Source organism: Triticum aestivum, chromosome 3A, assembly GCF_018294505.1.
Source record: "Triticum aestivum cultivar Chinese Spring chromosome 3A, IWGSC CS RefSeq v2.1, whole genome shotgun sequence".
Taxonomy (NCBI): domain Eukaryota; kingdom Viridiplantae; phylum Streptophyta; class Magnoliopsida; order Poales; family Poaceae; genus Triticum; species Triticum aestivum.
Window position 1 is genome coordinate 502,615,791 of NC_057800.1, and position 13,372 is coordinate 502,629,162.

The 13,372-nt window shown below is 41.4% G+C and overlaps 2 protein-coding genes across 2 annotated transcripts; one reads left to right on the forward strand and one right to left on the reverse strand.

Annotated features, from left to right (window-relative positions):
* Positions 1–324: 324 nt before the first annotated feature.
* On the reverse strand, positions 325–4,322 carry LOC123061866 (replication stress response regulator SDE2). The gene is made up of 3 exons (XM_044485149.1): positions 3,598–4,322; positions 2,354–2,996; positions 325–709 (listed from the first exon to the last, which is right to left on the reverse strand). The coding sequence occupies exons 1-3, from the start codon at positions 4,215–4,217 to the stop codon at positions 548–550; spliced, it is 1,425 nt and encodes a 474-aa protein (XP_044341084.1). The 5' UTR covers positions 4,218–4,322; the 3' UTR covers positions 325–547.
* A 127-nt stretch (positions 4,323–4,449) lies between these two features.
* Positions 4,450–11,762, forward strand: LOC123061865 (beclin-1-like protein). The gene is made up of 10 exons (XM_044485148.1): positions 4,450–5,124; positions 5,816–6,174; positions 6,851–7,021; positions 7,923–8,047; positions 8,573–8,621; positions 9,296–9,454; positions 10,184–10,266; positions 10,435–10,506; positions 10,837–10,986; positions 11,293–11,762. Exons 1-10 carry the CDS (start codon positions 4,971–4,973, stop codon positions 11,480–11,482), a joined length of 1,512 nt encoding a protein of 503 aa, XP_044341083.1. The 5' UTR covers positions 4,450–4,970; the 3' UTR covers positions 11,483–11,762.
* Positions 11,763–13,372: the final 1,610 nt, after the last annotated feature.

A 13,372-nucleotide genomic window follows, 5' to 3' on the forward strand; every position in this document is an offset into this window, starting at 1 on the left:
TCTACTTAATTAATAGATGAGGCAACCTTTGCCTTCGTTTAAAAATAATAATAATAAATCAAATGTATTTTTAGTTTCAGTTCTCATATTATTAATTCAAATATTCATGTTTCATACAAATATATATATATAAATCAATGAAATACATTGCAACCAAAATCACACAGCAATCCATGGTGCATCATCTCATTGCGTCTAAAGGAGCAACAGTGAAAATCACAACAATAGATAGGAAGCGTCAGCTCATCTTGTATTATGTCTTTGGGCAGATTAAGTTCTGATAATGGCGTCAGTGATTACAAGAAAATTCAGCCTCGGGATATGTGAATGTACAAACTTTAGCGCTCGAGGCCAAGGCACCTCCAGCGATAATAAAATAAAAAATCAAGCAGCGGCAAGGAACGACATAATACATACAGAGATCTAGTTAATTTCCAGTGCCAGGGCGAGAGATTTCTGATCACATTACAACAAGTACAGTATTACAGGTGAACTTGACATCGTAATTTGTTTTCTTGGGATAGTAATCGTTATTTGCTACTACATCTCACTTCCCTCCAGAGTTTGGTTTTGCAAGCAGCTTCTTTGGTAGTTTATCCAGTGGGGTTGTTTTCAGAAGGAACAGTCTGGCCGCGCGCTCTTTTAAAGTGCCACCGCATTTTAGTCCATGAGTCTGGAGCTCAAGCTTTAGCTTCTCCATGCCAAGTATCTGGATGACAACAGAGTTTATGAACAACATGATATGTCAGAGACACTTCAAACTTCAAAACATATAAAGAGTGCAACATGATATGTCAGAGATACTTCAAACTTCAAAACATATAGTGAGTTCTACAGCGAAGTGTGTAAAAACAATCAAAGATCTAGACAAATGAGATTCAACAGAAGATGGCAAATAGATTTTACATACTCCCTCTGTTCCAAATTATTAGAATTTCTAGTTTTGTCTTAACTCAAACTTCTCTATATTTGACCAAGTCTATAGAAAAATGCACTAAGATGTGCAACATCAATCAAACATATAATGTAAGGAAATGTGTTCTATGATGAATTTAATGAAAAAACAATTTTGGTGTTGGTGAGATGTTAGTATATTTTTTCTCTAGACTTAATCAATCTTATAGAAGTTTGACTAGGACAAGCTAGAACTTCAGGAAATTTGGAACAGAGGGTGTACTGAACATAAGGTGGACATTAGAACAAAGAGCTCAGACCAAAGTAGTGTGGAGCTGGATGTCTTGTCATGAACCACAGTTCATAACTTGTTAAATGATAGAGGGCAGGGGTGGCACACAGCATGAAGGATACGAGATACTAGAATAGGGAGAAATAGACTATAGATGAGAGAAGAATCTTGATGATAGAAAGACTGATTATTTCTTAGTGCTTCATCTCCTAAGCTATGCAAAACGCAGACTACTATAGAGATGATTCAACTTGTCACCTAAGACTTCCAAACATAGATAAGAGAGAAGAATTTCGATGGTAGAAAGACATATTATTGCTTGAACTTGTAAGTTATGCAATGCATAGACAACAGAGATGACCCAGCTTATCACCAAAGACTCCCAGGGATTAAAATCCAATATAAAGAGAAGTAAAACTATTCTGATCATTAGTTAGAATTGCCAGGTCAAAATTTCTAGTACTCCCTCCAATCCATATTAACTGTCGCTGGTTTGGTACAACTTTGTAAACCAGCGACAATTAATACGGATCGGAGGGAGTAAGAAAATTTTCTAATCAAACAAGAGGGAGGCGGCAACTCCTGCTGTCCTAAGGGCCCATAACTGCAGTACACCGGCTATAGTACCTCGATGATTATAAGTCGACTGTTATCACAGGTGGATCCACTGAATGACAATGGAAGTTCTACACAAGCTAATTATGCAGGTTGAGTACAAATAATATATATGAGCTTCTGCACCAGCTGATTATGCATAAAAAATTCACAATTCCCATCAGCACCTCATGTAAAGATAAATTGGGCATAGAATAGGATGAGCTAGTGTTTCGGAGGGTAACATTAAACTTGTTGAGTATCAGAAAACAAACTATTGTGACTAGAACCATGAATGCTATTTGGATGGGCTGAAAGTAATTTGATCTTTAAAACTCTGGTTTAGGTAACTTGTGCTGTCATTGTGATAGTATGACATGTGTACACAAATTATGCTATATTACCACTAATTGGTACTAGCAGCTGACTTACTGTCAAGTTACTGAATTACCACGAGAATTCAGCTGCCTAGAGCAACGTCTCCTTTTATTTATGACAAAATCACTACTACCTCCTATCAACATGTCTGGCCCAGTGTTATTATGTAACTGTGGTGATAAATACACAACATACCTCCAATTCTGCTGCTGAACTGAATGTTGCCAGGTCCACAGGCTCCTCTGAAAGAAGAGACTTGTTATTTACATCAGCAGATTCGTCTACTGGAGGCACCACAGGGTCATTAAGGAGTGATGATGTAGCTGAACCGGTGTTATCCACATCTGTTTTATCATCTGATTTCAGAACTTCTTCTGAAGGAGCACTCTTATCATTCTCAGAAGTTCCATTTTCAAAACTGTTCTCAGGAGCATCTGATTTCAGAACTTGTTCTGAAAGAGCACTCTTACCATTCTCAGAAGTTCCATTTTCAGAAGTGTTCTCAGGAGCAGGCTGAACTGCCGTTCCCCCCTCACACTCCAAACTACCTCCCGACTCAAAATCACATCCTAATCTAATCTTTACTTCCATGGATTCCTGAAGAGCATTTCCATTTTTCTCTGAATCACTGCTCTGGGACTTCTCACCTGAGGACTCTCCTTCTGAATGTGACCCAGAAACTGAAGCCAGATCAACCTTCTCCTCACTTTTGTCGGATTCATTTGAGTAATTCCCATGATCAAGAGCTATGGGTTTTGCATCTGCACCCTCATTATCATCCACATCACTGTCACTGTCACTATCACTCTCATCATCTGCTACTTTCTTCTTGCCCATCCTAAAACAAGTTCATTCAATCAGGCAGTTAGCACCGTCATAGAATAACACACACAGTCCAGCACTCTTCAGTATAACATGCTTGATTATATTAGCTAACTGAAAACAAGATGCACATTTGCAACAGAGAAACCTTTATAGCCTCTCATCCCTCAACTGACTGAAATTAGCCACTTACGAGAGCAACTACTATATACATTTCAGCACAAATAGAACATAAAAGTATAATACACCACCAATATATCATGTTTGTCACATAAAATCAAACATAGAGCACCACCGTATATGTGGTTACGATTTAAGCTAAAATAACTATTAGACAGGATCTCAAGCATGTAAAAAACACAGTCCAGACTTATCCTTGGCATCCAGACTCAGTTGTACCAGACAAGCTACTAGATTATATTAACTAGGCTAACTTCTCAACAAAATCAAACACTAAAATTCCAGAGAAAAACAAATAAATTTATGAAATAAGCTACTAATTCACATAATGAACTATGGTTGAAACAATATGCATCAGTTTATCAAATTTATGGCAATATAATTGGTGTACAGTCGGGTATACACCACAACAGAGAAGTTGTTGTTCTAGCACTCACCAAATTTTAAGCTTCTTCGCATCACGCGGCTTGGGGACAGCCTTCCTCTTCCCAAGGGAGGCACGTACCGACTCCTCCACGGCGTTGACGCAGCTCTCGGCATCCTTGCGGTACTTCTCGAGGTACTTGTCGACCTCGGCAGCTCGGGCGCCGCCGCGGCCTGACTCTTTGGCCTTCTTCTTGAGGAAGTCCTCGGCAAGCTTCTCGAGCTGGCGATCCGCGGCCTCGGCCCTCCACTCCTCGAGGCGGCGCTCGGCGTTGACGTGGCGGAGCCGGCGGCCGTTTATGTCGCGGCAGGCGTCGAAGTTGCTGGTCTTCTTCTGGCCGGCCTTGGAGGCGGCCCCACGGAGGAGGGAGCCGAACCCGCCCTTGCCACCGCGGAGGCGGAGGAGCGCGGACGCGGAGGGGAATTGCCCGTCGGGGAAGGACGCGAGGACGGAGGAGGGCGAGATGTCGAGGCGGCCGGTGACGAGGCGGAGGGATGCGGCGGGGACGCGGGAGAGCGCGGAAACGGCGTCGAGGAGCGCCGCGCCGGATACGGTGGGCGTGGAGAACCGGAGGCAGTGGGTGCGGCCGTCGAGGAGCCGCACCAGGATCTGGTACTGGGAGGCCTCGGCCATGGCGCGCGGTGGACGGTGGTGGTCGGCGAAACCCTAGCGTCCTACCTCTGGCCTCTGGCGGAGGTCGTTGAAGGGAAGGGGAAAAGAGAGAGAGAGAGAGAGAAAGAGGGGGCTAGACTTTTTGACATGAAGCGCCTAGGATTGGTATAACTCAGGCCGTCCGATCTCGCGTTCGGGAGCCTATCCGTCCGTCCGCGTGCGTCCCCGATTATTCCACACGCCGGTCTGCCCACAAGCAAAGGAATCGGCCGACGCGGAGACCTCCAAGCCCAGATCCCCTTCCCCTCCGACGCCGCCACCGCCAGCTGGCCTCCCTCGCCTCTCCCTTCTCCGCCTTGTCTCTGCTCCTCTCCGCGCCGAGGCCGCCGCCACACGCCGGCGTTCTCGGTCTACTTCCCCGGCCTCTCCCCGTAGACCAGCACAAGCCACGGCGACGGCGTCGAGAGAAGACGCCGCTGTACACCGACCGACAGGCGGGTCCCACACGTGGTGTGGGCGCCCCACGTCAGGGTGACTTCCGAACTCATTTCTGCGTGCGGTTGAAGTCACCCTATTCCGTCCGCGACTCCTCCCGTCCCTCCCTCCTGGTGTGGAGTCCAGGTCGGACTCACCGCGCCTCCGATTCGATCCCCCCACGCCGGGGTTCATCAGGAATCCTAAGCTTGGAAGGGCGGAGGAATTCTGCATACGCATAGCTTCGGGATCCCGCAAGCGCGAGAACGCCCGGAGCTAAACCCGAGTTACTGCTGCGACATGAAGCCCAAGGTTGCCGCCGCCGCCGGCGGCGAGAAGGGCCGGGGAGTGGACCCGTCGCTGCCGCGGTTTAAGTGCCAGGAATGCCACCGGGCGCTAGTCGTCGTCGGCGTAGAGTCATTCCCCGATAGGTTGCCTGCTCACGCCAACTCCGGTACCTTTTTGCTCCCGTTGGATTCGTTCCTCTTTATTATGAGCCTGTAGCGATTGCATAAGTCTTAATCTAGGGCTGCTTTGCGGTAACAATCGAGGGAGTGCCGGCTCTATGTGAGCGAAGAATTCGACGTAACTGAATTATGTGTGACAAGTGCAGTTTTCTCTAGCAAAAAAGGGGTATTGTTTTGTTGTGTCATATAAGTTCTCATGGAATTGTTGGTAGCTGTTTCTGGAGAACAGTAGTTTTGACATGTTTGCACTCGATATTAGACGAGAAATATAACTCTGCTACGTGTAAAAGGAATGTTGTTGCATTCATAAAAATTAAACGAGCGAATGCTTGCACGTGTAAAAGAAAATATTTGTATAGTGGTAATTTTAGGTGAAAAGAAGTACTAGCTACCTTTCTTCTTTATTTACATTTCATGATGCTACCTGCTGGAATTGCTTATGTATATAATTGCCAATCAGATAAAAAACTAAACTGTTTCATTTATATTAGCATAAGATAAGGTTTGGCATTTGCCTTGCTTGTTTTTCTGTAAACTGATGCATCAGTGTCTCGGATTTCGCTTTCAAGCAGTTGAAGTTAATGTTTTTTTTTTGTGCACACTACTAAGTAAGTTTCTTGAAGATTATATTTTGTGAAAAAGTAATGGTTCTTACTTCTTATGCCATTAATGGACCAGGTATGCATGCATCCTCTGTTCAGGGCAGCATTATGGGGGCGAGCAGGATGGACAGTTCTTACGTTGTTTTGTCCAAGCAGAACAGATCTCAAGGCCCCGGGATTCCCCCACGGCCACCTAGTGCAGCAGCCCGGCATGTTGAGCCTAACCAATCAACAAGAGCAATAGAGGGGTCATATATAATGCTTCCACCTGCCGCTGCTTCCATATACAAGACATCTACCTCCGAAGGAGGTGGCGCGCATCTGTCGCCTCCAAATGTTAACTCTACTAGCCCTTCACCAGGCAACAATTTTGGATTTCACTCTAGTGTGACTGTCTTAAAGCGGGCATTTGAGATTGCTAGTTCACAAACTCAGGTAAATAAGTTGCTTGAAATGTTTCCATACTGGGCCTCTTTGATTCAAAGGATTTTCATAGGATTCTTGGAGGATTAAAATCATTATGAATGTTTTCCTGTGTGGGTTGTTTGATTTGTAGAACTGAATCCCATTGGAACTTTTCTTATGGATTCCTTTGCACTATATTTCAAAGAAATTTCATCCACTCAAGCCTCTTGGAAAGAATCCTTTGTTTTTTTTCCCTGTAGTGCGATCAGACAAACTATAGAACAAATTTAATCTTATAGGATTAGAGTGGACATGGCATTGCAATTCTGTGTTTTTCCTATTCCTGTTTCTTTTTAAATCCTGCGGATTAAAGAGACTCTGGGTATTTATAGTGTGTGGTGTTCATGTATATGGAACTCTTACCGTTCCATGCTATGCAGTCAACTTGCTTGTATTTACTAATACGGGTATTTTGAGATTGCTGCTTGACAAACTCAGTTTGCAATAAGTTGCTTTAAAATGGTTTAAAATATCTCTGTACTGAGCACATGCATGCATGTGCGTTTGCTTCCTTTTCATCAGATTTGCATTGTTTTTGCTGCTGCATGTTGTGTACATTGCATCACTACACTAATCAGTGTCTTGGTTTTTAGAAAGAAAAAAAAAAGCAGTGCTAACACATGTGTGAATATGACATATATTGCAGGTTGAGCAGCCACTCTGTCTGGAATGTATGAGGGTGCTTTCTGATAAGATGGACAAGGAGATTGAGGATGTAAATACTGACATCAAAGCTTATGATGCATGTCTTCAACGTTTGGAGCAGGAATCCTACAACGTCCTTAGCGAAACTGATTTCCTCAAGGAGAAAGAGAAGGTGTTGATCTCTATTTAATAATAACATATACATGTTAGATGGTAATGATTGAGGTCACAAGATGCAGGGTTTATTGCGTAGTTGTTATCCTAGATGCATGCCTTTATCCTACAGACCTACATGCAAGAGATTCTTAATTCTAAGAACTGTAGTGAACTCCAGTTTCATGCTACTTGCTCCTGTCATATCAAATAGCAATAGATGAAATTGTGTGCCAGTCTCTCATAAAAAAGAAAAAGGAAACACATTTTTCTTATGATTCATGTGTATAATATGTCTTGAGCAGCTACCTAAGATAACAGAAATTACATGAAATATTATTGTTAGCTCGATTTCGGGTTTACTTTTGTATGAGTTATGTAATTGACCTTATATTGTACTCCATCCGTATCAAAATATAAGACGCTTTTTGACAGTATCATAGTGTCAAAAAATGTCTTATATTTTGATACAGAGGGAGTACATTCTAAACACAGCTAATTACAACGTGGAGAAGTAGGAAACAGTTTATGCCCGCTATGCTGAATTGATGTCTACTTTTCTGTACATACACTTAAATCCTATCTAGTTAAGAGAAGTGCTCAGCTTCGGACAAGAAGATAATGAAAGACAAAGGAATATTTTTATTAATAAATCAAAGTAGGCACTGCACCAGTACCTTCAATGAAAATGTATACATTTTCAATTCTACAGTGTAATAAATCATCTATATAAAGATATATTGAAGTGTATCCATTCATGATTTTTGCCAGTGTACTGTAGAAGATATTCCTTATGTGTTAAAATTTTAATTGGCACATTTTATTTTCCGAACTGGCAGCATTCATTAGTTTCTTGTAAGATATTTTCAGGTAACACTTTACAAATTCGATTTTTCATTATGTGTATTTTGCCATTTCAGATAGAGGAAGAAGAAAAGAAACTAAAAGCTGCTATTGAAGAAGCAGAAAAGCAATATTCAGAAGTTAGCTCTGAGATGAAGGATCTTGAAACAAAGTCTAAACAATTTGAAGAATTAGAAGAGCGGTTGGTGTTTTCTTCACCATGCCACTGTTCAGGCATCATATTTTTAGTCTTACAATTTTTCTAGAAGAAGAAGGATAGATTCTCAAATTAATTTCTGTTTACTTTCGGGTGTGAGCATGTATACTTGGCACTAGAGGCGATACGCCTGATCATTTTTTCTTCATGATGCAGATGCAGCATGGTATTGTTCTAGAGTATAATAGCTGTGATATGGTTACAGTAAAAAGCATTAGGACTACTGAAGGCATAAGGACAGTGTTATAATGTTTCTAGTATAGCAACTACTCCTCATTTCAAAATGTGACTGTTCGAAATTAAATTGATTGTGTTCTATTAGGTAGTATACTGTTAACTGAAAATAGTTTTCTATATAGTTGGCACCAAAAGATATCACCAGTGGAGCACAGGCATGGTATTGCTTTTCCAATTAAACAGTGGTTTTGGGCAATCTGATTATTTTTGGTTGGCTTATGTTAAGCTCCAACTACTTTGTAAACAAAACTAATGTGTCATAGTTGTATTCAGGTATTGGCATGAATTCAACAGCTTCCAGTTTCAGCTGACATCTCACCAGGTATATACCTATTACAGGCCACACATTGTCAGATTAAGAATATACTTACTGATTTGTCATATTTTGAGATCTACTCCCTCCGTTCACTATTATAAGATGTTCTAACTTTTTTATAAATCGGATATATGTAGACATGTTTTAGTGTGCTTGCTCACTCATTTCAGTCCGTATGTTGCCCATATTGAAATATCCAAAACATCTTATAATAGCAAACGGAGGGAGTACATTCTTGTTGGCACCACAATTAACAGCATTTCCCAACTGATGTTTCAAGTCAGCCATGCATCTTATTCCAGATCAGTGAATAGTTATATAGTTTATTTTATGCTCCTGTATTTTGTTGGCATAACTAAAAATATTTTGAAAAGCCAATATAAAAAAAAATCCAAATGACAGTCACGCACCGGTGGCGTTTTTATTGGGATTCAACAGTGAGCATACGTGGTAGAGACGAAACCTTGAAAGCAGGTGGGCTGGGCATGCACCCACCCTGTAGTCACCGAGCAAGCCAATATGGTCTATGCTGAGTCAGCATTGTTATGTTTCGTATGCTTTCTTTTAAAGCATCACGATTTGTTCTTCTCAAAATGCATTTTTTAATATCTGAACTGCTTGTTAGCATTTTCCCTTGATGCTCCAAGTCATGGCTGAATATAGTGTATTCCACTTTTCAGGAAGAAAGAGATGCGGTTTTGGCCAAGATAGAAGTTTCACAGGTCCACCTGGAACTGTTAAAGCGCACAAATGTTCTCAATGATGCATTCTATATTTCACATGATGGAGTGATTGGAACAATAAACAACTTCCGTCTCGGTCGTCTGCCTAATGTACAGGTAACTATACAAGCTATAATCTGTGCTGCACATTGCTAATGCTATTTGTTTCAATTATGACATCACTGTGTTTGAAGGATGGCAATCAAGACATTAGTTAGATACATTTGTATAATTGGTACAAATGTAACATCCATGTAGTGTTCGTGGATGAGGGTGATCAACTCTATGCACTCGACACTGGCAGTTTTATAGATATTTATAGTGGCTACTAAAATGTTAACTTAAAATGGAGCTGCTGACTTTTGACACTGCAACTTTGGATAGTTATGGCGTACAAGATTATGCTGGAGCTGCAGTGCACCATCGTTGCGTGCACACTGAATTGAACCGAATCATACGTTAGATTACTATAAATTTTCATTCAGATGCATCTGTAGTTCATATATGCCTATTTGTAGTACAGAAAAAATTCTATGCAGTCATTCAGTCAAGGGACACATCCATTTGTTACTCGCCTAACTGGTAGTGATCCAACGGTTATAATTTCAAAGGTCATTTGGCTTAATAAGGAGGCGGCACTCCTGCAATAGGAATCAGTTTTTCTATAATAAAGAGAGATATGCAGATTCCTTGGTTTTTTTTACTGGATATGCAGACCCCTTGTTGATTCATTTCACTGTCCTGCGTGCTTCACTTGTGTTCTGTTGATCTATTAAATCTGTATTTGGAGTATACACATTTTATCTTATGTACTAACGCCACAAACCTCTGTTGCCTTGACTGTAGGTTGAGTGGGATGAGATAAATGCTGCTTGGGGTCAGGCTGCTCTTCTGTTACACACCATGGCTCAGTACTTCCCGAAATTTCAGTATCCTTGACACACATGCCCTTTTTTATCTTCATCTATTTACTGGTAACAAGTGCCTATTCTTGTATTTCTAAGTTGCTTAAATGATAAATTTTAGCAATTCTTACATACACTAGAACTGTTCCAAGAAGAGATGATTTTGCTGTGAGTTCCTGAGCTTCTATGCAGATATCGAATCAAGATTCACCCTATGGGAAGCTACCCAAGAGTAACAGACATCAACAATAATACCTATGAACTGTAAGCATTATCCTGCAACTGTACTCCCTTTTTTCCTAGGATGATATCTAGGTCTCCCTCATGGAATAGAATAATGATGGTTATATTATTGTAAAATAGCTGGACTGGACATCCTTTGCAGATTTACAGACTTATTTATCATTTACTAATGTAAGGCATTTGTTATGTTGGTCGGTGCCTGTGGGAGTATGTCAAAGGGAAGTTATAAAATCATTGTTATCCTTTCTAGTTGCTGGCAGTGTGCTTCGGGTGTCCGTTTTTTTTTCTCTTGTTGAGCAGTGCATGTTCATCGTGCTTGGGAAGTTAACAAGATGCATTGTTGATGTTCAGGTTTGGTCCTGTGAATTTATTCTGGAGCACCCGATTTGACAAAGCCATGACATGGTTCCTCACTTGCCTGCAAGAGTTCTCCGAGTTTGCCATAAGTTTGGATAAAGAGAACAATGTTCCATCTGATAAGTCATTGAAGCTCCCCTACAAGTAAGGATTCTTGCAACTATATTGGTTCTGGCACTAGTTCTGAATTTCACGGCATGTCACTGATGATTTTAACATGAGGTGAAATCTGTTCAGATGATCTAAGTTTTACTGGCAACCATATAAATTTTTATTTATATGTGGTCAAGTGATTTCTGTGATTCTATTTTTTTTCTTTGGTTCATATGAAAATTAGTTTGACTACTAAGTACCGGATTACTTAAGGGCACTGGCAGAGCTAGGCAAGAAGTCTTAAGATTGAAAGATATCTTAAGTATGCACCATTAATTTGATCTCTTCATTTCCCAGGATTGATGGTGACAAAGTAGGGAGCTACACAATCTTCTTAAGTTTTAATAAACTGGAGAACTGGACAAAGGCTCTAAAATATATGCTTTGCAACCTGAAGTGGGTTCTCTACTGGTTTATTGGCAATACAAGTTTCGCGCCGCCATCTGCATCTTTGTACTTGGCGCAGTCTCCAAACAAGAAGGGTTGATGTGATGTTTTAACCAGATGGAATCACCGACCTCAGATGCTGGATCGTTGATTGTAGCCGCATGTTGACCAATCACAATACAATATGAAATTGATGTACATAAATACCAGGCATAGCTAGTTTTCTTGTTGCTTCCAAGTCATCCATGCATGTACCTGCCCAATGTATATAAATATGGACTGGAGTGAGTTCCATTAATATGTACTCCCTCTGTAAAGAAATAGATCGTTTAGATCAGTATTATCAGCTTTGCGCTACAAGTGCAGAGAAATTGGAACGACAGCGAATGCAGTTTCAATGTACCTGCGTTGTGCCTGACACCTATATTCGTACGTGTATTTCTTTAGAAGTACCTGTAGCTTTAGTTACACTGAGTACTCGCTAATATCACAGGTATACATTATTCGATTAAAGATAGGCTTTTCAGTAAAAGGATTGCAATTGAACTGGAGTATCGATACTTGTTCATATATAGCATATTCTATGTTACTCCGCTATGAAAACTGATGTCGCCCTCAATTGAAAACTGATATCACCCTCAACTGGAGTATCGATACTCGTTCATATATAGCATGATTGGTTTGCTGCCAATATTTGGCTAGCTAAATATTGGCAATACCAATACTTGCCAACTATCGGTAACTTTGTGTGAGATATGCAAGCCAAATCGGTAACCAACCAAGTAGGAGCCAATATTTGGTACAACGCCAAACATTGGCATGTCAATTTTTGGTACCAAACCAATTATGCCCTTTGATCTATCATCATGTGGTGAGAAAAATGGAGATGGGGTAGTTTCATGTTGCCACGGGCTGAGCTACCCCGTTCTTCTGCTCCACTCACTACACGGCCTACGGGGAGAGAATTCCTTATTTAATACCGTGTCTAAATTTTACACCCTATTTAACATCGACGAGTAATTTCTTCTCTATTTAACAGTGAGTCTAAATTTTATGTCTTTTATAACACTTCTGTCTATTTCAAGCCTAGATGATACCTGAAAAGACCATTTTGCCCTCACGTGGTATGTTTGTGTGCGTGTGTGCGTGTGCTATTGCGTGTGTGTACGCGCGCGCACGTGTGTGCTATTGCCGTGGATGTGCGTGTGTGCTGCTGCGTGTGGCTTGGCTATTGCGTGTGTACGTGTGTGTGCGTTGCGTGCATGTGTGCATTAATCTTGTCATATGTTATACAGTGCAAGTGTGGATCATGGGTGTGTTGGATGCTATGTTGAGCACTAGAGATAAGATGAGTTAGTTAGTCTGATAGTGCTTGACCGCATTTGTACGCATTGCATGCAGGTCAAATTGTGTGGCCATTATGGTAAAAAAAAGTTAGAGTAAACTATACTGATGGTGTTAGAGTAAACTATACTGATGGTCATTGAACTTATCGTGTATGTTCACTTTGGTCACCGTATTTTAAAATACGGTCACTATATACGTGTTGAGATGATTATACAGTCACTGTCAGATCGTGTAGCTCCGTATTCCATCTATTTGTCCAATCAAACAATTCACATGACACCTCTCCAGCTTGTTTTCTCTCTTGTTGAGTATAATGTATATTAGGAAGTATAGAATAGACTAGGAGTTGTTCCTACCTTGTCTTGTACTCCAAGTTGGTCATTGTACTTCTATATATATGTCCACGAGGCTCAAGCAATACAATAAACTATTTCAGCAATCCCTCTCTCCCTTCTAACATGGTATCTATCGCAAGTCGATCCTAAACCCTAGCCGCCGCCGCTTCCGCACCTGCGCGCCGCCCCCGGGGCGATTGGCCTCCATGACCGCCGCCGGGGGCCGCGCCACCCGTACCTAGGGTTCGTCCGCCGGTCGTGTTGACCGGCTGCCCTAGAGAGTCTTTTTCCCGAGCCTTGCTCCGGGG